General features: G+C 31.9%; 4 protein-coding genes across 6 annotated transcripts; 2 read left to right on the forward strand and 2 right to left on the reverse strand.

The window, feature by feature from the left end:
• Nucleotides 1–2,726: 2,726 nt before the first annotated feature.
• Nucleotides 2,727–9,251, reverse strand: LOC18104389 (uncharacterized). Of its 2 annotated transcripts, none has more exons than XM_024584161.2 (5): nucleotides 8,772–9,251; nucleotides 8,094–8,293; nucleotides 4,821–4,904; nucleotides 3,187–3,238; nucleotides 2,727–3,063 (listed from the first exon to the last, which is right to left on the reverse strand). In XM_024584161.2, the coding sequence occupies exons 1-5, from the start codon at nucleotides 8,860–8,862 to the stop codon at nucleotides 2,951–2,953; spliced, it is 540 nt and encodes a 179-aa protein (XP_024439929.1). In that variant the 5' UTR covers nucleotides 8,863–9,251; the 3' UTR covers nucleotides 2,727–2,950. The 2 variants fall into 2 exon arrangements, with proteins under 2 accessions (XP_024439929.1, XP_006376216.2); XM_006376154.3 differs by having other exon boundaries at nucleotides 4,803–4,904; nucleotides 8,772–9,244.
• Nucleotides 9,252–12,468: 3,217 nt separating this feature from the next.
• Nucleotides 12,469–16,969, forward strand: LOC18104391 (uncharacterized). Of its 2 annotated transcripts, XM_006376156.3 has the most exons (7): nucleotides 12,469–12,892; nucleotides 13,374–13,442; nucleotides 14,643–14,759; nucleotides 14,840–14,914; nucleotides 15,293–15,424; nucleotides 16,242–16,383; nucleotides 16,537–16,969. In XM_006376156.3, the coding sequence occupies exons 1-7, from the start codon at nucleotides 12,527–12,529 to the stop codon at nucleotides 16,695–16,697; spliced, it is 1,062 nt and encodes a 353-aa protein (XP_006376218.2). In that variant the 5' UTR covers nucleotides 12,469–12,526; the 3' UTR covers nucleotides 16,698–16,969. The 2 variants fall into 2 exon arrangements, with proteins under 2 accessions (XP_006376218.2, XP_024439695.2); XM_024583927.2 differs by lacking the exons at nucleotides 12,469–12,892; nucleotides 13,374–13,442 and adding an exon at nucleotides 13,529–13,600.
• A 131-nt stretch (nucleotides 16,970–17,100) lies between these two features.
• LOC127904195 (uncharacterized) lies at nucleotides 17,101–18,655 on the forward strand. Its single transcript, XM_052446489.1, has 2 exons — nucleotides 17,101–17,439; nucleotides 17,703–18,655. The coding sequence occupies exons 1-2, from the start codon at nucleotides 17,293–17,295 to the stop codon at nucleotides 17,916–17,918; spliced, it is 363 nt and encodes a 120-aa protein (XP_052302449.1). The 5' UTR covers nucleotides 17,101–17,292; the 3' UTR covers nucleotides 17,919–18,655.
• A 232-nt stretch (nucleotides 18,656–18,887) lies between these two features.
• Nucleotides 18,888–24,638, reverse strand: LOC127904196 (uncharacterized). Its single transcript, XM_052446490.1, has 3 exons — nucleotides 24,399–24,638; nucleotides 23,339–23,520; nucleotides 18,888–19,337 (listed from the first exon to the last, which is right to left on the reverse strand). The coding sequence occupies exons 1-3, from the start codon at nucleotides 24,508–24,510 to the stop codon at nucleotides 19,323–19,325; spliced, it is 309 nt and encodes a 102-aa protein (XP_052302450.1). The 5' UTR covers nucleotides 24,511–24,638; the 3' UTR covers nucleotides 18,888–19,322.
• Nucleotides 24,639–24,953: the final 315 nt, after the last annotated feature.

The raw sequence follows: 24,953 nt of genomic DNA on the forward strand, positions 1-24,953 counted from the left end.
TCCATTTTTTTTATTGCTATTTGTTTTATTTGAGATAATTTTTAATTTTTTTTTTACAATTTCATCTTCCTTTATTTTTTTTTCTTATCATATTTTATCTTTATTCTTTTGGTCATTATTTTTATTTTACTTTGATAAATTTTTAAACTATTTTTTTTCTAATCTTATCCTTTAATATTAAATTTGTTGGGAATTGAGCTTCTTGATTGATATTATTAAGGATTAAGTTGCTATTTTTTATTTGCTTTTAATATGATTTTTCACTAATTTTGAAAATATACATGGTATCTCAAGTCTTTCTATTTTTTGCTCTTTGTTAAATTTATTTTTTTAAAAAAAATTTGTTTTTGAATTAAATTATACTAAGCATGAAATGCACACTTTATGATATTTTATTTAGTTTGCTTTCTAGGTCATTGCTCTTACAACTTGTGCAGCCTCTTTTAGCATCGTCTTACATCATTTTATAGTGGTGTTAAAACTGTTTTGATAAGTTTTTCCTAGTAGTGAGACAATTCTCATGGCAAAGCAACAATGAGTCTTCAAAAGACTTTTCCTTTTCTTTTCCTGTTCTTTTCCCGTGTATAATTTTGATAAATTATGTTTTATAGTTAATTATTACCAAAAAAATTGTTTGCTTTATTTATTGTTGATGTATTTTTTTTAATCATTTTATTAAATTAGCAAAGCTTATTGAACTTAATAAAATCAATTACCTGAGTCTTATAATTTATCTTTTTAAAAAAATAATACAAGCATTGCAAGTCCACATGAACATCCTTTTTTAAGTTAGAAAAAACCTGATCCAGCACGGGTTTTATAACCTACGAGATCAATGTTCGCGCGCTGCCGCAAGCTTATAAAACAAATATATTTAATAGTGTTATAATTGTGAACCAGCGCTAGATAAGTAATAGAAACTAAAGGTATGATTAAGCCAATATTTCATGACAAAAAAAAAAAAGTTGTGTTGGTGATCAAAACTTAGAGACTAAACAAAATGATTTGTAGCAATCCACAGTGTTTTGGGAGGAAAGATACAGTACTTTTGCCACATGATTTAGCTTTTCTGTTAATAAAAAGCAAAAAAAATTACAAAGCTAAATTCTCTACCAACTTAATATTAAAAAAAAACCAACAAAGATAATTTTGGAAAGAAAAAAAACCCATGAGAAAAAACATTGTAGCAATTGACAATGTTTTGTGAGGAAAACTACAGTGCTTTCTCCAATAAAATAAAATAAAAAACCATTTAGAGAAATACTCTCCAATAAAATAAAATAAAAAACCATTTAGAGAAATACTGTAGCAATCCATAATGTTTTGTGAGAAAAACTACAACGCTTTCCCCATATGATTTAGCTTTATTGTAATTATAATTCTTAACCAACTTAATATTTAAAAAAATAGACAGATAATTTTGGAAAAAATAATAAAAAAATCATATGGAAAAACACTGCAATAATTCACAGTGTTTTAAAGAAAAAAAATTATAAAGCTAAATTCTTAATCAGCTCAATATTAAAAAAATCAAATCGACAGAGACAATTTTAGAAAAAAAAAACACAAAAAAAGAAAAAAAATCATGTTGGAAACATTGTAGCAATTCATAGTGTTTTGTGATGAAAGCTACAATGCTTCCCCACATGATTTAACCTTATTTGTAATGACTTGTAATTGTAATTTTCAACAATGTTTTGTGAGGAAAGCACTGTTTTATTACAAAGTTAAATTCTAACCAACTTAATATTAAAAAAAAAATCGACGAAGATAATTTTGGAAAAAAATATTACAAAAAAAGAAAACACAAGAAACTGGAAAAAAACCATGTGAGGAAAAACTGTATCAATCCATAGTATTTTGTAAGGAAAAACTTGTATTTACTTGTAATTGCAATTCTTGACCAGCTTAATATTTAAAAAATAAAATTGACAGACAATTTTAGGGAAAAACATAACAAAACAGAAAAAAACCATATGAGAAAAAACACTGTAGCAATCCACAGTAATTTGCGAGGAAAGTTCCAGTGCTTTCCTCACATATTGTAACTGTAATTTTTAATCAGTTCAATATTAAAAAATAAAATAAAAAAAGATAATTTCGGAGAAAATTATAAAAAAACAAAAACAAAAAAAAAACCATGTGGAGAAACACTGTAGCAATAAACAATGTTTTAAAGAAAACAATTACAAAACTAAATTCTCAATCAGCTCAATATAAAAAAAAAAATCGACAAATATAATTGTGAAATATAAAAAAATAAAAAAAAAACTATGTGAAAAAACACCGTAGCAATCCAAAGTATTTTAAAAAAAAAAATTACAAAGCAAAATTTTTAATCAGCTCAATATTTAAAAAGTAAAATCAACAAAAAAAAAAATTTAAAATAAATGGGAAAAAAAAAAAAGCAAAGTTGGAAAAAAAAAAGTAAATTTGGAAAAAAAAAAATGAGGGAAAGTTGGAAAAAAAAAATACAAAAATACAAAAAAAAAAAAAGTAAAAATACAGTAATCCACAGTGATTTAGGTGTGAACATCAGTGATTCCTGCACACATATTTTTAATATATCAATCTGATACCCTGCACACCGCAAGTCCACATTAACAGTAGCCATGCTCCAAACATAAGTCTTGCCTCACACGGGAAGAAGAAGGTATTTATCCAGAAATAGAGAGCAAGAAGAAACAACATACGCTTTCATCATGTATAAACCTGCAACATCAAAATCAAACAAAAGGGATATTTCTACTCTCTCATCAATGCAATCACTACACCTGTGATTTTGTACGTAGAAAAAGACGTGTATAAGCAAATACATATGAACTCAATATTTCACCAGGAGTGGAAAAAAGGTACTAGCATATACAAAAAAGCCTTCCTCCGCAATTAGTGAAAACATGTTTAGATTTCTACGGAAGAACTTATAAACATATCATGCCTCATGTTCTGTTCAAGAACCTCCATGACGATAATAGAGCACTGACCGGTAGATGGCAGCAACATGAAGAAAGCAGATGAGCACTATGAGGAGATCATCCAAGAGACCAACTATTCCCAAAATTCCTGTAAATTATCACCCATAGCTGATTGCATTATTTTAATGTTATTCACTAAAACAAGAGAACCAACGTAATCCAAAAGAAATACAAAATATAAATGAGTAATTAAAATAAAGCAATTACTTACCTTCTGGAATAATGTCTACAGGGCTGATGATGTAGACAGCACTTAATACCATCTGCAAACAAGAAATAAATGAGAATCTTGCTGTAGAAATGAGACTAGTAGTCCAACCAATATCACGTAATGCATAAAATACTCAATTGGGTTAATGTAAGAAGACTAGTCCTTTAGTCTCATGGAGTTGTGTACAGCAAATGTAGTTACGGTTTCTCCTAGCAAACTAACCAAATTATATGCCAGTCAATGATTGCAAAACATAACGGTAAACTGAATACGATGTTGTTAAGCGAGTCCATCTTGCATATGTAGTCCAACAAGAATAATTTTTCATACTAGACTAGATTATTGTTAGTGGCAGAAAATCAGCATGTCAATGGCACAAATTATGACGGATTCTTGGCAGGAATTGTTGTCCCCCATTTTCAGCTATAAATAGAGAGGACCAGAGAGGGCAAGGGGCGACAGAAAACACACTAAACACGTAGTAGAAGGAGCTGTCTTCATTGGCAGAAGCAGCTGCAGAATGGCAGCATTACAGCAGCCTCTTGTCTTTGTAGATTTCCTTCAACAACCTACTTTCAAACTCTCCTCTGTAAATTCTAACAATGATGTCATTGTCATATGTCATGGATTAGACAATATGCAGCTGCATTAGTCCTTTGAAGCTGAAGAACAGCAAATGGAATAATATATTTGGGGGTGATTCCTCCATGAAAGTGCATTAGTAAAGAAAACCTATACCAATTCCATTATGCCAGCATCCAGATTTCCGTAAAATCATATTATAACTTAGGAAGCCATTTCTCATTTTGACGATCTTCTGCTTGGTCGTTATACCATGTCTTTCTTGAGTTAAGCTCTAGTGCCCAAAACACCAATTTATATTAGATGTTGAAGAACTAAGCACCAATTTTATAGCATTCCATTAGAGGCCTTTGTTACGAGCCAAGGATTGATGGAAGAAACTTAGTAGCAGCATGCAATAAATATGGCAGAAAACAGTTCAATAGCAGCAGCAGTAGTAACAGTTGTAACTAAAGGAGAGAATAATAAGCATGTGAAGGAAGTTTAGTTGGTTAGGAAATTAGTTTGAGCTGTTAAGAGTTAAGTCAGTTAGTATAATGCATTTCATTGTATTTAAGTCATGGTATTGGAAACTTGTAACTCGGGCAATAAGATTGAATATTTATTGGTGTATTCTACTTCTCCCTCAAATTTCTTCTACACACTTGTTTGTTAAGAAAGATCATTAACAGCCTTCTCAAACGCTCAAGATGTAAAGGCATGGAATACTTAAATTTAAAAGTATGACTCTCACCACATACTGTAGGCAGGATCGAGCAGGGGTTTGATCTTCAATCTCTTTTGAACAGATGGATTAATTTTAGGTTAAATCTTAACAAAAATATGAAGATAAAAAGGTTCATAGCATGCTCCTAAAAGATGACAAAACATTAGGCCGAGTAAAAAAATCAAATAGCTAGCAGCATTCTTATGGTTGATCATTTACGCAAGAGTTTAAAAACCACAGTGCTAGAAATAAGACTGGTAAAAAGTTGCTAGTTTAAAAACCACAGTGCTAGAAATAAGACTGGTAAAAAGTTGCTAGTTTACTTAACTGCAATGTAGACACGTGCCTTGATGACCACAGGAAGAGATCTTTGGGGATCCATTATTTCTCGCAACAACCTCCGGAGAAGAAATGGAAGGTCTTGCATTCTCTGGGGATAAGAGAAACCATCTTTTAAAACCTCATAGCAGTTACAATACAGTAGTTAAATGTACGTATGATATGATTATAAATGCTGAAACAGATAAAAATTCCAGTACATGTCATGACTAGTACTACTAATCATCCATCATTTCTAGCTTTCTTAGGATAAAAATGATATTAATTTATGCATGGCATTGATCAAGTATGGTTGAAAGTTGAAACAGAACATCAAGAGCACAGATCAGGTAAAGATTATAAGGCAGACTCGTGGATCCAGAAAAAGAGGCTGCTGTTTGCATAATTGGCACCTTCAAATCAATAGAACCCAACAATAGTTCTTAGTAAACCAGTTAAGTGACAACTACAAGATGCGGACAACAAAGGAAAAAAAACTTGAGTCTTTTTATAGACAATGGGTATTTCTGTAATTTCAGGAAAATCTGGAAATTTGTCCAAGTCTTGCTTTTATTTTCTATTTAGTAATTATTAGCCTAAGGAGTAATTAGTTTTATTAGGTTTTCCCTGCTCTACACAGGCTTGGTATTTTTTTATTAGGCTTTATTGGATTTGGACTATTAGAACTTATAAATAAGTATGTAGGCTTAATAGCATTTTCAATTCATGAACTTTTTAAAATTTCTATTCAACTGCTGAACTTTCAATTTTTTTCAAATATAAGTGTTTTCGTTAAGTTTTGTGTATTTTATGTTGACATGACCGTTAAATTGTCATGTGGCATGATAACATGTTTTCCAAGTGTGCACAAACTTTTTAGCTTGTTTCTAATTAAGTATATATACTTTTATTCTTTTCTATTTTAAGTGTTTGTATTTGTATTTTTTTTTCTATTTGAATGTTTATGCTTTTGTTAAAAGCCATTTTTTATATAGAAATTTTTTTTTTAACTAATACTAAGCCATTACAATTTATATAAGACTCAAGAAAAATATGAGCACGAAAGTTGATTCTAGTCAAAAGAAAAAAAACTCAACAACTACAATAATAACCATTACCCTTAAGCCTGTTTGGGATTGTGGTTACGGTTCAAAATGCTTTTCGCTTAGAAATGCATCAAAATGATGTTTTTTTTATTTTTTTAAAATCATTTTTGAAATCAGCACATCAAAACGATCCGAAAATATAAAAAAATAGCAAAAAAAAATTTTGAATTTTTTTGTAAACGCGGGTTTGCTCGTGTTTCCAAACAGGGCCTAAATAGATTCTTTTAATGTTTACTTTGCATCTTTATATGATCATATTTGACCAAGACCAAACAAATAATTTTTTTACAACAAAACCATACATATCAAATTTATTAAAATGAAAAAATAAAAATAAAACTAGCATGCCTTGAAAAAAGAAAAATAGATTTTAGATTCATTTGATTTTCTCTTCTTTCGCTAGAATGAAACATATCTCTATCTTTATTTTGGTAAGTTAAAACATTTAATTATTTTTAAAAATTAACAATTTTAAGTACAAATCCATAACAAGGTTCATTAAGAAAATCCACCATTATTAAGTATTTTTAAAAAATATTTTATCCCATATAAGGATGTCAACAGGTGGAAACATTAACTATTAACTAATAAATTAAAAAGAACAATTAATTAATAAATTATTGAGAATTGAGACACTTGAATAAAAAATAAATAAAAGTACAAACACTAAAGGAGAAAAAAAATATAAAATACAAGCACTCAATTAGACACAAACTAAAAAGTTCACACATATTTGGCAGACATGTCATTATATCATGTGTCAATTGAACGACCATGTCAGAATAAAATAGACAAAACCTCACAGAAACACTTGACTGGAAAAAAAATTGAAAGTTCATGTACTCGAATAGCAAAAATAAAAGTAGAGACATTCAAATAGAAAAAAATGAAAAGTTCATGAACCAAAAATGTTGTTAACTTCTATCTAGTATTTTATTAGTCCTAAGGAGTAAATACCTTTATTAGGTTTTTCCTGTTCTACATAAACTTAGTATTTTTGTATTTAGGAATCTAAGTCCTTATTGGATTTGGACTACTAGAACTCTATAACTAAGTATGTAATCTTTCAATATTATGAATACAAGTTTATTTATGAATAAAATTCTAGCAATTTGCTTTTGATTGTGCGACTCAATCTCCACTTAGGTGTGACTCCTAAGAACCCTAAGTGTGAAGCTTAGTTTTTTCCTATCCTCTAGGTGTGACTCCTAGAAATGTATCCACATTTTTCCTCAAATCCACAAGAAATCTACATCAATACAACAGCTCTAAAAAACCTCTGAAACTTAGATCCAGAACAGCCCCTAAGTTGTCCTGCATCACTACACATGGGACATAGGTATCAGACCTCATTGTTCCTCATCAAAAGAGTACCTACTTCAAATCTTACTAATACTACCAAGTAATTTTTTAGAGAACTCGATCTCACATACAAGTTCTATATACAATTAAATTTCCTAATGCTGTGTAGTTTTCTATGATTTTAGCTGAGTAATCAGAAATCATATGACATCATATTCTGTAACATAAGAAAATACCCAAATGCATCCATGAGGAAGAAAAAAAAAATACTTCCTATCTGTGGAAAATGAGAAAAAACTGGGACAAAGTAGCGCGACCATATAGACCATAAAGTAAAGCAACTATTCCTCTTCTCCTTTTTCTCTAAAGCTAGGAAGTAGAGCAACTACTATCTGCAGAGAACGAGCTGGCAGCTGAGAATGCTGCATGGAAAAAGGAAAGGAGGACAAACAAGAATTTTGGAGCACCAAGAAGGCAATAATAAAGCCTTTAAGGATCAAATTCCACATAACAGATTTAAGAAGAAAAAAAATCCTCCTAAACTTGCACAAACATGTGCAAGTAGTGGAGAGACAAGGAGAGCACAAGAACTAGCCATAAGCATAAGGGACACCAAGCCAAACATGTGCATGCACGTACTCTTATCAAGACTCTAATCTTATGAATCTTAGTAGTGTTGGTAAAAAAAACAACATGCATTCCAAGACCAAAATCATTATCTGTCCTTTGTTTTGGCTGTTGCCTTTTGATGCGGATCGGACTAGAGTTCTGTCCTTTGTTTTGGCTGTTGCCTTTTGATGCGGATCGGGCTAGAGTTGCCATATTCTAAGGAAATTTTAGTTGCAAGGAAAATTTTGTTATAGACAAGAAACCCGAACATGTAACCCACATACCTGAACAAGACTACTGGTATTTCCACCAAAAAGATGATTGTATCTTTCAATTTTTCCAAGAACCTCAGCAACATGAGGATCATTGCGCTCCCTTAATGAAGCTTCACCAGGAACCAACAATGTAATCTGTCGACGACACAGCGGACATTTACATGGCTGGAGTACAGATCCATGATGCCAAACAAGCATAATACAATCACCTAAAAATACCAAGTGAAGAAAATGTTAAATTACCTGCAGGTTTAATCTTAACAGTCTAGAACCCAAAAGTTAGAAGGAGAACAAAAAAATTAACCAAACCCCCCAAATATCATTTCAACAGGCTTGACAAAACAAACAGATAAAATTATGCATTTTGACCACATAACTGGACAAAAATTCGTTCTTTAACTATAATAAAATGACCCCAAACCAATTATGTTCCAATAGACAACTGTGCAGACCATAAACTATAAATCAAGCATCATTACAATGGTAATTTAGCAAACAAAATAAAACCCATAAAAGATAATCATTTATCCTTCTTGAATGGTATCATCAAAATCTTCTTCCCGAATAAAAGATAAATAAAAATAAAAACCGACATTGCATTCACGTATTTAAGCTCACCCAGAAAGAACCCAGATCCAATCAATCAGCAAAACATGAAAGGAAGCAAATGTGTAGATAGAAACTGACCGCAAAACCAATGAGAGCAATTGGCCTGACAAGCAATGTTGAAGTGTCCATGGCATATGGCGCAACAATCGTTCCCTGGAGGTCCATCCATTTCCCCCTTCTCTTCTCTTCTCTTCTCTTTCTCGTTTAGGGAAAATGGAAAAAGAGTTCCACCATTAAAATAAATAATTCAACAGCTGCCTCTCTACAAATCCTCAGTCTCAAACAGACCAGCAGGTGATATATGTTGTTAATGATTGAAAAAGGATAAATACTTGTACATGATATGGTATTTATAGAGTATATACGAGAAAGGATTGGCTAAAACTGTAAAGGACAAAAAGAGAAAGGGCAAACTACAGATGGGATCCTATAGTTTTTCTAACATTTGCTCCCTATTATTTAAATATTTTCTTTTTGGTTTGAACTTTGAAGGTCAGGCATCTTTGATCCTGTTTTTGTACATATTTCGGATATTTTCTAACATTTGCTCCCCTTCTATTTGAATTGATGCTTTCATGAGATATTTTATTTCCCTAACATTTATTCAAATTCAAATATGAAGCGAATTTACTTATCACTTAAGCCGACACCTCAAGCTATTATTTAAATATTTTTAATAAGAGTGCCTATATATATATATATATATATATATATATATATATATATATATATATATTCAATTAACGAAAGCTAAAACATGAAGGGAAAATTCTGCAGAATATGAAAAGTGTTTTCATGGTTTTGCTCATCCCATCAAAAAAAATTAAATTTCATTATTGGAGGCATTGAGTCTTTTTTATAGTTCGATTAATTATTATTAAATTGATTTAGAATAAATAAATATTTTTTCTTTTAAAAAATATAATAAAACAACCAAAATATTATTGAAAGCAAAAAAAAATTAAAATTAACGTTAAGGTTTTTTTTTCATATTTTTCACAATAGTTTTTTCATTATTATCAATTCAACTAAGTGGAGATTTGATATTTGAATAAATATAAAAAAAATAGTGAAATGATCAAAATATCCTTAAAAGCAAAAAAATTTAAAATTAGCGTCAATGAACTTTTTTGTGTTTTTACAATAATATTTTACTATTATTATTAGGTTAGTTGATGAGCAAATTGATATTTGAATAAATAAAAAACAAAAAAGTGATTGGTGCATGCGACGCCTATCAACACCCAAAACCCTTATTTTATCGTGTTGGTGAAAGTATCATTGTGTCTTCTTCCTTTTAAGGCAGAGTGTGTGGTCAATGGTTATATTATTTATCGTTGACAACGCTTCCGCCCTCTCCCTCATCTTTTCTATCTCTTTCTCTCGAAATTCATGCTATCCATCCAAAATTTTAGAGTTGTCTTATGATTTAAGAGTATTGCCATTTAGATCCTTATTTTTTTTATTTCTAAGTTTTGTTCTTGTTCTTTTTATAAAATTTTGATTTATTTTTAATTTCATCCTTCAATCTCAATTTAAGATATGTTTTTTTTTTAATTTTGTCCTTATTTTTTTTGTTGAATTGATTTTTTTTTTCAATTACACCATTAAATAAAAAAATTATTTTTATTTTTTATTTCAATTTTGATCTTCATTCTTTTAATTGTTTTAATTATTTTTGGATTATTTTGTTAAATTAATTTTTCTTTTCAACTTCACCCTTTAATCAAAAATAAAAGTTATTTTGTATTTCAATTTTAATCATTATTCTTTTAATTGTTTTTTTAATCCTTCTATATAATTGAATTTATTTTTCAATTTCATCTATCAACATTTGATTTATTGAAAATTGTACTTCATGGTTTTTTTCAAATAAGGTGCTTCAAGACTAATGATCCGGGTCATGAGGTTAAAAATTTAACCCGGGTCATGAGATTGAAAACATAACTCAGGTTGACATTTGTTTTGTGTTTTTCACTTATTTTCTTATTGTTTTTATAGTTTGACATTGATTTTTTTATATATAAAAAAATAAGCTTTGTTATTTTTTTTTATTTTTTATCGATTTATCTTGATCTCGTGACAGGATAACTCGAGTTGGCTTGTCCTTGATTATCGAGGTTATAAGTTTGCCATATTAACTAACCCGGATTAATTTTTTAGGTTTTTTTTATCTAATTTTATCATTTTATGTTTAATGGGTTGAGAATTGAACTACATTATTCATTTTCTTTTAAAAACAAAAATTTCCAAGACTATCATGGTCATTTTTTTTAATTGGAAAAAACATCCTAAATATTTTATGTGATTTGGTTATTTTTTCTTTTCATTTCATTTATTTTTTAAATTACAATTTATAATCTTTATATCTAAACTAACAAAACATCAAATCCATCAAAATCTAATATATTTATTCTCTCCTATCTAAGAACACCATCACCAACCACTAGCCATCCCCTTCTTCTCCATTCTTTCTTCACCAACCAGACCCCCTCCTCTCTCTCCCTCACTACAATCCCCCTTCTCTCTCCTGTAAACATCACACCCAAAAGATCCACGAATTCCAGTAAAAAACGTTGCTTTGACCTGTTGAGCGAGGAGAAGCTCGAGTTTGCGTTGCTTGCAAAGGAGATTAGGGCTCCTGTTTGCAAAGCATGCACTCAAATCATTTACAGTAGATATTGTATTTTTAATTATCTAAAAATATAAAAAAAATAAAAATTCAAAATTTTGTAAAGTTACAATTGAACCAAAGGTCAAATACCGTCTTAGAAGGTATTTGTCTTAGAATGTATTTAAAAATATAGTAATAATTATTTTTTAAAATATTTTTCATTTTAAAATATATTAAAATAATATTTTTTTTATTTTTGAAAAATTATTTTTAATATCAACACATTAAAATATCTGAAAATATCAAAAATATATTAATTTAAAAAAATAAAAAAAATTACAATTACAATTTCATCACCCTATAACCTCAGATTTTTTATTTCATTTAGGTTTCTCACAATGAAAATTTTCAATATGATTAGCTAGAATTTAATGGAATCCCTACAAATTTTTTTTTTTAATAATATTAATAATTATATGTTATGTCATAGCCAAACACCCCATTGGTTTTCATTTTAAAATACAAAAATAGCTTTAAAAAACTTTAATAAAAAAAATCAATAGTATATATTTTTCTAAAACCACCATTTATGGAATATACATTTTTTAAATCACACAGAGTGAGGTTTAATATTTGATTAATTGGCAAATGAATCCAAAAATACCCCATTTCATCATCACTAAAAGAAGTTATTATTTACTTAAAAGATTTTTTTTAAAAAAAATTGTTATGTTTTCATGTTTATATTTTTTTACTTCAAAATATTTAAAAATAATATTTTTTTTATTTTTAAATTTTATTTTTAATATCAGCATATTAAAATAATTCAGAAATATTAAAAAAAATTAATTTAAAATTAAAAAATTAAAATTCTTAAAACATATTTTTAAAACTAAAAAACAAACCATCATTTTTGGGAATGTGATTAACTGGTGTTTTTAAAAAAATTTAATTTTTTTGTTTAAAATTAATATTTTTTAAATTATTTTGAGTAATATATTAAAAATATTTTTTTTAAAAAAAAATATTATTTTAATATATTTTTAAACAAAAAAAATATTATTTTAAATAGTAGATTGTAATTGTTTACAACTTCAACCGCGCACGAAGTCAAGTGTAATAGCATGGTATTATATTATCCCGTCAGAAAGGAGGATAAAACCCATCAACCGTTAAAAACGAAGGAAAGCTAGCTGGGAACTGGAAAGGATCATAATGTATGCTAGCCACAATTTTAACTGCTCTTTTCTCCTCCTCCTCCTTCCACTATCATTCGGCACCAAACAAACCAAACCACAAAAGAAGTAAACGAAATCAAGTCAGGTTATCTTTTTCCATGATTTGTTGCAGCAGCAGCAGCAGCAGTATAGCAATCCTCAGTACTGCTTCAAGAATTGATGGTACTGTTTCAAGAACCCGAACTCGTAACTCATTATCACTATTATCCCATTCTTTCCATCTCCAAGTGAATGTAAATGGGAATCATCAGCTATTTATAAGGAGGAGAATAAGCAGATGGTGCCGTGTGTCTCCAAATGCCTCCTCCTCTCTTGAGCTCCCTCTTCTTCCTTTTAACACGAACGAGGTACTTACTACTTACTTCCACTACCCTTTGTCTGTCTATTTTTCTCGTTGTTAATTCCGGTGGGCATGTGATGAGCTACTTCTCTTGTTCTTTACTTAAGCACATGGTTTTGTACAACATGGAGCCTCTAGTTAATTAGTTAGATAACAAGACCTGAACTTATCGTTTGGATTTTTATTTGATTTTTTTCTTTTTCTCTTGTGAGATATATTTTTACGCTTGCCTTTAAAGGGCTTGTCTAATCCTGTACAATTACTTGATATATATGTGCAAAATATATATTGACATGGGCATGAAAAGATGAAGAGTATAGAAAAACCATAAAAGAGATGTGAAATTGCCAGACCTGGCATTGAAAGAGTGATACTTTCAATTTTGATTTCTCTAATTGATAGAATGATGGAAGTGTTGATACTTTCTTAGCCCGTAATTGATGTGGTAAGGATTTATTAGTAACAATCTTTTCTTTTCATAATGACAGGTTCTAGTTCCATCTGAGAGTAAAACACTCCATCTATATGAAGCCAGATATCTAGCTCTGCTCGAGGAGGTAGTCAAAATGGCCATGCTACCTTGCACGCCTTTGTTTATCTATCTGCTTGTCTATTCACCTAGTTATTTCTATTTTGTTTGCGGGGGAAGGACTTTGCAAGCTGTCGACCTTCGGTGTATAGATGATCTGAGCATCTCATGTTCAAGCCTTTTGAGGTTTTTATCATATCGCTGCTAGAAATGGCTGTTTAGTCAATATAGAGCTATGATAAGCTACTCCTTTTGTTCTTTTATAGACATCTCTACTGCTTCTTCTGTTTGGTGTATGGATGATCTGAGCATCTCATGTTTAAGCCTTTTGAAGTTTTTATCATATCGCTGCTAGATATGGCTGTGTAGTCAATATAGCGATATGATAAGCTACTTCTTTTATATTGACTAAACAGCCATATCTTTATTCGTGCTGTATTTGTTGGAACAATGTTCTGGGCATGATGATATGAAGTAGGTATTAGTGATACTCATTTTAGGCTCATAAGATTCTTCAACTTGAGGATACGTTTCCACTTAATTTGAGATGAGGTCAAGACGAGGAATTGCAATTTCAGAGAGGTGGAGATGATCTTGCATCCCTGCACAGATGCTGCATTCAGCCTTATGGATGTGTATACTAACTAGATTGCCAAAACAAGCACCTTTGCTGCTTTGCAACGACTTTTGAGTACCTTTTTTTTCATTTCAATTCTTTTTTGGATCTGCTTATTGTTCTTCTTCTTGAATGCTTGAACTTCCGGAAGAAGAATAGCAAGAAAAAGGGGAAGATGAAAGAAAGAAAAGAGCAGAAGCCAAGTTATGGCTGAGAGGTTGTTACTGTGATGTTTGTATGCTTAAATGATGTTTTCCAGCCTACAAATAACCTAGAACCCAAGCGCAGAGAGAGTAGCAGATTGTCACTAATCCTCATTTACCCAAAGGCGTGCTGTGGTTATTTCTGGTTAAGTCATAATTCTATGATTCATATATGCTTAACTTCTGCAACTTACTGCATCAAACTCAGTTTTGTTAGTATTGTAATTTGGGAGGGACTGAATTCTTTGTTCCATGCACATTGCTTATATATTGATATCTTATATATAAGCATTTTTTCCCCATTTTCTAATCCATTGCTTGGGTTGAGAATTTTTAATTGCTGTAGCAATATTGCAATAAGCTAAGTCTAATGTGTGTGCAATCTCTTTGTGACTATCATTTGTGGCAGTCTTTATTAAGAAAGAAGCTGTTTGTGCATTTTGTATTGGATCCTATTCTCATTAGCAACTCAGGAACTGAAGCATCCTTTGCTGCTAGATATGGCTGTTTAGTCAATATAGAAAATGTAAGCATCCAAAATTTTGGGATCAAAACTTAGAGGTTTGGAGCACCTTTTCAGATAACTTGAGTTTTAGTGCTCTGCAGATCGAACGCTTAGATGTTGGAGCATTAGTCTCCATACGGGGAATTGGCCGTGTCAAGCTTTTGAATTTTGTACAGGTGAGTAAATTGTCAATAGTATCTTTAATATAACTGTTTTAAGTTTTGTAAACAAAGTTGTCTGCCTTTAAGAACAAGCAATGCCTATGTTGAACAAAAATTGTATCTTTTCATTTGGGGTTTTGTGGTGGTGGAGGGAGGGGGGTGTTCATTGAAACCTGCCCATGCTTGTCAATTATTTTTGCAAGCATATTATCTTAATAGTTATTAGCTTATTATTGCAGTTTCTAAGTCCACTTTTCTTTTTTATTTCTTGTTTTCCCAATTTTCCATGTCGATTTATTTTTCTTTTTCTGCATCTTTTGTGTTCATCTTGCTGCTTCCTTCTGCTTATCAACTCTTTTTGCTTATTTTCGTGATTGTGATTCTAATTTGCAGTCGGAGCCTTACCTGAAAGGTGAAGTCATACCATTACAGGATAGGTTTATTGGTGCAAATGAAATCAGCTCTAAAGTTATAGCAGTGAAGGACGCTCTTCGCAGTTTGAATAGCTTGGAAATCAAACTAAAGGTACTACTACTAGTCCCTCTTTCTCTCTGATTCTCTATCCTCCAGTTTGTACAGTTGTGCAATTGAATGCTTTCATCAAGAAAATTCTATGTGTCTCGCAATTGAGTTCAATGAGAGTAAAAAGATAAAAAGCACAGAAAATTAGCTCTCATTACTTTTCATCAGTGAATAATCACCTTTTTATGCAGATGCATAAAAAATAAAACAAAAAACAAATATTCAACTAAACTTGAATACCTAACTAGCCAAGGCTGAGATCGCTTCTGGGATTCACCCCTTCCATCCAGTTCTGTTTGGGCTAAAATTCCTTTAAGCGTCTGTGATACTAGATTTCAATTTTATAGGTTCCTTTCCTCTTAAGTAGCTGGCTGCACTGGAAATTCAGTAGTAGTAGAAGAGCCAGACATTTGTCTGCTAACATTGGAAAGAAGGTATATGACATGTGTGCTGTTCTCTGCTAACATTTTTAGCATGACTGGAATTTCTGGGGCTGAAGGATGTTCTTGGCTGTTGCAAATACTTTGGCATAACATATAAATGGTGGCAAAAATCGAACATTCACAGTTTGTCCCACTAAGGCATTATTGGTTTGAATTGAGTGAAATATTTTCTCCCACTGAATATGTCCACAACTCATATGGGAAATTATCTTGCAAGGCGAATTGGGGATTGCTTATATGTTTACTTGTCAGATTTTATGTGATTGGAATATTACTGTCATATAATTTTTGCACATTATTTACTGTTGTATCGTGTTACCACCATGTGGTGTATAGATGGGAGTGGAGTTGACTGCTCTTCTATTTCATGTCAATAGGCTCCCAAAGAGGAATTGTTGCAAACCTGTACTGCAAACTCTCTAACATGGGCAGAGAAGGAACCGTCCCTGGAATGTGATCAATCTTTCATCCCATCTCCTGCTGAGCGAATATCATTTGCAGCATTCCAACCTATTACAAGCAAGTGTTTCATTGCTCTTTATTCTTAACATTAAAAAAAAAGTTCCTTACAAAGCTTCAGTATTTTGTTGTGGCAATCATTCTAGTAGTTGGAATTTCACGACCCACTCCTGCGAAGAAAAAAATGATCTGCATGTTTCTGTTTTTTGACAGGATCTACACAATCAGAAACACTCAAGTTGCAGCAACAGAAGTTAAGAGCAATGGATCTGAAAGACACGCTACAAAGGCTGGACAATTCACTAGATTTAGTGAATGAGAATATATCCATGGTAGCAGCCAAGCTTGCTATTCAATCATTAGAGATGCAGTAAGCGTTGGTGGAAATTAGTTACTGTTGATGTACAGTTCATGATGACACGACAGAACTGCTATTCTATGGATATTGTAGCTGTGTTTTTTTCTTATTTTTGCTTCATTTTTCCCTTTTCTTACTGCATTTTATCTTTCAAAGGAGAAATCTTATGTGGTTTTAATTTTTATATAGCAAACTATCATTGTCCATAATATTGTAAATCAAACTAACACAGGCCTTGGTATGACAGGATCTGTTTTTATAATGATATGAGAGGATCTTAATCTTCAATTTACGTCAATATTTTTCAGTTTCGGTTTTTAAATAAAAGACCAGTCAAGCTTGCAAGATAAATTTCAGCAGCTGAGTGGTATTGAACTATTTTACTATAAAAATTGAGGGGCGCTTTCTAGTTCTTAAAACCAAAACAGGGAAAAAAAAAAACGAGGAGCCAAAATGGAAAATATGAGGCCTGGAATTGATTATGAAAAGCTCCAAAAAACGCAGGCAACTAGGATGATAATTTCATATCACGAAGTCTTGCAGCTTCCTGCTTCTCCTTTTTCCTTTGACTTGTACTTCTCATCTATAGTTAAAACAGGAGAGCCACTGACATGGGATTTGTCTCAACCTCCTCCTTGCCTTTCTCAATCACCATAACTGCTACCACTACTATGACCATCAGAAAGCCACGTCTCCTCCACTACCACAACCGCCACAGCAGCCGCCTTCACTTCCTTTCAAAGTGTTCTCTTCTTCCTGTACGTCATTATCTTCTTTTCAAGTTCTCTTTCTTTAATTTAAGATGCATGCCCTACAGTTTACAAATATCAAGCTTGTAGTAACTGAGCCAAGCTACCAGATAACAGATTTTTAATGATGGTCAACTTGATTAACTCTGTAGTTTGGTACCCTTTATTCCATATTTTAATGAGCTTTTACAAAAATGTCATAGTTGCAATTGTTTCTTGCTATTGTTGAAACAATGCAACTTTCTGACTGTAAAGCTTCAGTTTGTGTTCAGAGGAAATGCAGTTTAAATCTTAGGAGATCATGTAGAGGAAACGCTGCCTGCAGAGTTCCTTGCAGCCTATTGAAAGTTGAAGAGGATGTAGATGATGAAGCTTGCGAGTTAGTCAGTGGATTGGAGCTTTCAATAGTGGAAGGCGATGATAGCATCAATGCTTATCTGTTGAACGCAGTGAAGAATAATAATGGAACTGGGATATTGCTCGTCTGATATTTTTAGGTTTGAAGATTCATCTACAAGAGATTTCCATATCGTGTTGCTTGTAATGGCTCCAAGTAAGCTAGTTAACCTTGAATTGATGGGCAATTTCATAATAATGTTCATTTTCCTGATGTTTTTCCTCTGATACACAGGCATGATATTGGTTTGGTGTTCGTAATTGCCGCACTTATGTTCGTTTCATTCATTCTTCGATCCATTTTCCCCGCAAGTTGAAATTGACTCTTTGAGCTTCCATAACTTTATTGTGTAAGGGGACAATGGATCACAAAACAGGAACCACAGAGGGTCAGAAAAGACATTGATGCATCAACAAAATGGATGGTTGACGAATTCTTAGCTGCAGGAATATCAAAGAAGCATGGCATAATTCTATGGTACAAGGATGGACCCTGCTTTAGCCTCCACCAAAAAGGTTCCTATGCTCTTTATTTCAGGTGACAATGACCCTCTTTGTACAGTCAGTGTCTTGGAAGATAGTGAGAAGAAGATCGGTGAGGGGTCGAAGGTGGTAATTTTTTAGGGAAGAGGTCATGGCTTTGCTCATCATCCGAACTCTCCTGAAGAAGATACAGATGCAGAGGCGGCTTTTACAATTATGAGAAATTGGTTGCATGATGGTTTGGTCATACAAAACTGAAAGCAAGTTCATGAATGTCCATGTATATTCATTATACAGAACAAGTTTGCTACTGATGATGACAAGGGAAAAATCTTCAGTTGTTCCATGTTAGATGTGGCCAATGATTTCTTGGTATTGCTCATATGGCAGGCTGCTGCTTGAATTGAAGAACTTCCTGTATGTACCTACCTTATTAGCCAAGGATAAGGACCTACCTAATTAGCCAAGGATAAGGACCTGGTATTCGGGCAATATCCAGTCCCAGCTACGGTTCCTCAATACTGCAATCAAACGAATTGTGATGAACAGAAACTGAAAAACAAAACAAAAAACAAAAATTTCACATCCATCAATCTTCATCTTTGATTTTCTGCATAATTGGAATGATCTATCCCGCCATGTCAGCAAGCCACCGTGTGACAGAAGAGTCCCTACTTTATTACAAGGTGCTAGAAACTAAAAGCTGCACAACAGCAGCAGTTTTCTGCAAGATTTACCTTTTTCCAAAAATGAACTTTGCGCATAAGATCTCAATCTTATCAGCAGAATCAATTATTTCTTTTGTTCTCCTGGTATTTAAACTTTACCCTGATAAAATTACAGGACAGAAGGTAACAATCCATTGAAACTTGCAGTACATTAACGGTGTAGCCGTCAAGAACAACGTTCATTCTACAATTTCATAAGCCATCTGGGGAAAAGGACAACAACAATCTCATCTTAAGAAAAACCTGATCTGTAACCAAAGCAACTGGAGGATAGCTTCAAATATCTCAGTCCTGGCCATCCTGGAAACAAAAGATCTCCACATAAACTGACTCTTCATGTAGATTCTTATAATAAATATGAGTTGATAAAAAATTATTCATAAATAAAGATCCAACAGATCTTATTGATCACAATGCAATAATACACTTGAGTCACCGAGCTGGCTTTGGTTGGTGCAAAATAAAACCCCGTTCAGATTCTTTATCATTATTAATGTGCAGGCCATAGGCCATCACCATGTAATAATTAACAGAGTATGCCCTCAACAAGATTTTCATGTTTCCTGGTTCTCCTTCTAACCCCATTTTACTCTGACTGAACTACTTTTAGAGAACTCAATTATGTTGAGTGGGAATTGTAGGTCACTCAGGCCACACCCATAAGTCTAAAGAGCAGCCAAACAAAGACCAGAAAAGGTGTTAATTTTATAATTAAAATAAGGAATTGACAGTAATCAAAAGAATTCCAGTACAATTATATTTCACAATAAGAATATAGCATTATTTTAACTAGAACCAAAGTCCAATTTCAAAGAAGCATGAAGTTACACAGAATCTCATTGGTGAACATTTACAACATCACTTTTCTCAATGTTACATGCACAAAGTTCCACTAAATTGATATGCTTGAATTTAACGTTAAGGAAAATATGAATATGACAGGTTGGTATCTAATAATCCATGTATTCATTGAGGATATTCTATCTCCTGCTTAAACCTAAAAGTCAGAAAGTGTGCTAATATACTCAAAAGGGAATAGATGACTATGAATATTCTAAGATTGTAATGAATTTAACTCTTGCAGTATTTTAAGAAAAAAAAAAAAAGCATTGCCTATTGAACCCATTCGTTAATTGGTGAGAATAATGGATGGCTTGTTATGTAACAAAAGAAATGGGATTTCATTCATTCTTAAGTGTGAGAACCAAGTCGAAAAAAAGGTTCTACTGACAGGAATACTTTTATTGTATCTCTTGGAAAGAAAAAAAATCCAACGATAAAAGGAGATGGACAAAAACAGGAAAAAAAAATTTCCAATCTACCACCTCATGCTGACACTTATTGACCTACTGAATTAAGAATTGAAATTTCTTATAATTCAAATAATAGAAATAATAATCATGTCAATGCAAATCTGAGAAAAAGTGATGATTAGACAGCTGAAAAACATTCAGGGAAAGAAGCAAACATTTTAAAGGACATTAAATAAACTGATTAAACCAAAGTTTTACTTTGATCGGTTGAGCTCCTCTACTATTAATATGATTAACAAGATCCTTTTATTCTATATTCTGTAATATTTAGGACCCTCAAATGTTAATATGTTAACATTAACAATGATGTGCTGTCATGCTGACTGCATGACGCCAAATTAGATGGAAAAAAAATTAAGAACTAAAATTAATTTTCTTAATTTCCTTTAGATTTTAGAAAAGAAAAATTAATAAAACTTAAAAATCCAAATTAACCTTGTTTAGACAAAGTTAAATAACCACTCTTTAACCCCAACCAAAAAAATTGAAACCCCTCACTGCCTCCCTTTCTCATGGAACAAATTAACAGAAGAAGAAGAGAGCAGGTCCAGTAATTAATCAATCCTACTTTTAATCAATCGAAACCCTAACCAACAAAAAATACCCCCTTGTTTATTCCCATTGCTATCGTCCTCCATTATTCACCCCCTCCTCTCTCTTTCTAATAATTTAACCAATCCAGTAATTATAAACCACAGAGAGCCCAGAACCAGCAGAGCAATTTTTGAATGCAAAAGGAACAATCCTAAATAAGAAGTCTTGGATAAAAATAGAATAGATCTGCTTAGTATGCTAGAAATACTGATTTATGGCTTGAAAGAATGTAGTTTGTGAGCTACTTCTTTTGGATGTTCTTGCTGGTTCTCCTGGCCCACTACTTCACTTGAAGCAATTTGTGCCATGGACCTTTCACACATCTTTCTTTTCATCAATGATGCCCTTGACTAGTTAAATGGGCATGGCGAGCAATGTTTCTTAATTAATTTAGTGTTAACTTGTTTTGTGAGAAGGAGGGAGAAGGGTTTCAATTTTTTTAGTTTTAGGGGTAAAGAGGGGTGATTTACCCTTGTCTAAACAAGGGTAATTTGGAATTTTCAAGTTTTATTGATTTTCTATTTTTTTAACTTTTCTATAATGTAAAGTAAATTAAAAATTAATAATTTTTATTCTCATGTTTTTTTCCATTCATGTGAACACTTGAGGGTCTTAAATGTTAACGGAATATATGGTAAAAGGATTCCATTAATCTTATTTGTTGTAGAGGAACCCAACTAATCAAACATCAATAGTAGAGGAATGTCAGATGCAATTAACCCTTAAGAAAACAAACACACGTGCACAATGTAAAGAATTGAGAAGGTGAGGGGTGATAATGAAAAGATATGGTCCTTTTAGATATTGAATCTAGGCCTTGCTAATGTCAAACAGGCCATTGCTTGAAAGTTTTAACTCTAAACATTGCTTGCTCTTTAATTACTATAACTTTTTTTTTTCTCTGGAACACATTCCACTAAGTAAAGAATTCCACTAAGATGTAATCATCCACAGCTTCTTATGCATATTTCTACACCCATTTTAATCAAAATGATGTTTCAATGAACTGAGCTATCTTCTGAAGGTGCATTGTGCATGTGTTAAAGTTGCAAAATAAGGCATGTCAAAGTGCGATGTTAAAAATCCTAAACAATCCATGTATAATTAGAGGGACTGCATCACTGACAAGCCACAATAGTTGGTTTGTACAAGACAAAGAATTTGCTAAACCCACATCCCTTCTTCACCAACTAAAACAAGGCTCGGGAATAAAATTTGTACTATTTTAAATAAGCTCTTAATCTAATCATAGAAAACTCTGTCTAACTAGTTTAGAACAGAGAAAATAATACAAAGAGGTGTCCTTCAACAAATGACATGATAATCAGAACACATTACGAACATGAAAAATGAAAACAAAGACAAGTAGACAAAAAAAAAAATCAATAGTACTAGCAGAGGTCTATAAAAAGTCAGAAACTACGCAAATAATACTTGAGAAGTCAAAATATTTGAATCTACAGTTCATTTTGCCAAGTCAACAAGTACACAGTAAAGGGAAAGAATAACATAAAAAAACCACAATCAAGACAAGCATTAATTACCTATCCCCTAATGACACTATTTCATGGTCATGAACAAGTGTGACATAATCTAAGAACAAAGGGAATTGTGAGTGACTTGTAGAGGGTAGAACCATGAACCTACATTCATCTACAAATACATTATGATTTTACACTGATTTTTTTATTATTATTATTACTACTACTAGTACTATTTATGATGTGGAGCCATTCCAATTAAATGAAAAAGGAAACAAAGAATCCTACCTTTGTGAAAATCAGACTGTAAGGTACAGAGATATACACATTTAGAATGCATTATGCCCCACCACGCTTTTAGATGGGATTCATGTAGTTTGACGTCAGTAGAGGAGATACCAAACACAAACCAGTAAGAAGGCATTATATAAAATGGTAAAGAACAGTTCTTCCATTTTTCATAAATCGATAAGTTATAACATCAACTTCTTCAATCCTTTGATGCTTTATCATTATAACAAAAAAATAAAAAAATAAATACCCTGATGAGATGCACATACATTGAGATTCCTAGCATCAAAGGTCCTTAAAAAAGTAACCAGTTGTAAATACCAATACCATGCCCATCATATATGAGAACGCGAAATATGACACCTTTTATGACAGCTCATATTGTAAAAATTTCACCTCATACAAAATGGACTTTGTTCCTTGCAATAGTATATAAATGCCATTTTTCAGGCATTCACACATTATATGGACCATTGCCACTAGGCAAAAACACATGGAAATAAACATATAACAATCCGTTCTCAAGATTTAAACAGAAGGCAGCACAAGTATCAATGAAAGGAGTCCAAAAGAGAGTGAAAATTTTAATTTATGTACATGTTTTTCGTTATCATCAGCATACCTGCGAAGCGGGAGTACTCATAGTATTAGGAGGTTGTAACTCTTCAGGAGCACTTGATGTAGTCTTAGGTGGTACCAACTTTGCAGTTGACCCATCAAAAATTTGAGAACAGTCAGTATATGCAGATCCAATGCCTACTCCAGCACCGAAAGCTATAGATGCCCAGCGAGTCACTGGGGTCCCTATTTGAAAATAAATAAATAAATATATATATATATGAAAACATTGATGAATTTAAGATTCTCACTGAAGGGCAAAAATATAATGTAACCAGTCAAGAGTAGAACTATCCATACATTAGACCAAGTTTTCACACCGAGCACAAAATGCCAGGTGCCTAATAAATAAGCTATCTAAACCATTCAGATCCTCGAAACTTAAAAGACGCAGTACTACAGGAAGCTTTCACTTTTTACATTTTACGAACTCTGTTAGATAAATGCAAGTTTGCTTATTGCAATTCTTAATCGATAGGCCCACAGATTTACCAATGAGGAAATTATTAATAAATTTAACTCCCATTGTTCTCTTCAGAAAACATAACATTTTGTCACTCACAAATCCTAAAAAAAAAGGAAATTTCAATGTAAAATCAAAAGAATAAATCCGGGTTAACTACGGGAAGCTTTCACTTTTTATATTTTACGAACTCTGTTAGATAAATGCAAGTTTGTTTATTGCTATTCTTAATCGATAGGTCCCACAGATTTAACAATGAGGAAATTATTAATAAATTTAACCCCCATTGTTCTATTCAGAAAACATAACATTTGTCACTCACAAATCCTAAAAAAAGAAGGAAATTTCAATGTAAAATCAAACGAATAAATCCGGGTTAACTACTAAAATAACAACAGTGAAGAATTAGGCCAAAGTAAACATCGAAACTTGTAAATTAGCTACAAAACCCTGACTCAATACAAAATAATTAGGGTGGCAGTATCAAATAACCGCAGAAAAGAGAAATGAAGAAAGCCCAGAACCACAAGCCATTATATTCATTAACGAAACAAGAGGATAAGAAAATTCAGATGAATGACAGGGAAAGAGAGAGACTGACTGAAGAGAAGAAGACCGCCAAAAGCACCGGCCAATGAAGAGTAAACAAAACGACGGACCGACAGATCTAGACACGCGTCCCATTTTGCATTCACGTCGGTTTTCTCTGCCATTGATTTTATATTATTTTCTTTTGCTTCTTCTCCTGTTGTTCTTCTTCTATTTATCCGATGTCTGCCTGAAGGAGAAAGATGCGGCGTTATTATTTCGATTTTGGGTTGAAATTGAGGGTTTCCTTTTCTTTTAGCTTTTACTGATGGTTTATTTGGGAATTGAGGTGAAGTTTTTTTAAAAATGTTTTTTATTTTAAAATATATTAAAATAATATATTTTTTAAAATTTTAAAATTTATTTTATATAATAATATATTAAAATGATATAAAAAAATAAATTAATTAATTTAAAATAAAAAAAAATTAAAATTTCATAAAAAGTTAATATAACTGCAACTTCAAATAAAGCCTAAATCATTGAAGGTCTCTTTTTTCTACCAAAAAAACAATTAGGTGTTGTTAATATATATTTTAACATTAAAAAATAAATTATATAGGGATTG

The sequence above is a fragment of the Populus trichocarpa genome, chromosome 13, assembly GCF_000002775.5.
Source record: "Populus trichocarpa isolate Nisqually-1 chromosome 13, P.trichocarpa_v4.1, whole genome shotgun sequence".
Classification (NCBI taxonomy): Eukaryota; Viridiplantae; Streptophyta; class Magnoliopsida; order Malpighiales; family Salicaceae; genus Populus; species Populus trichocarpa.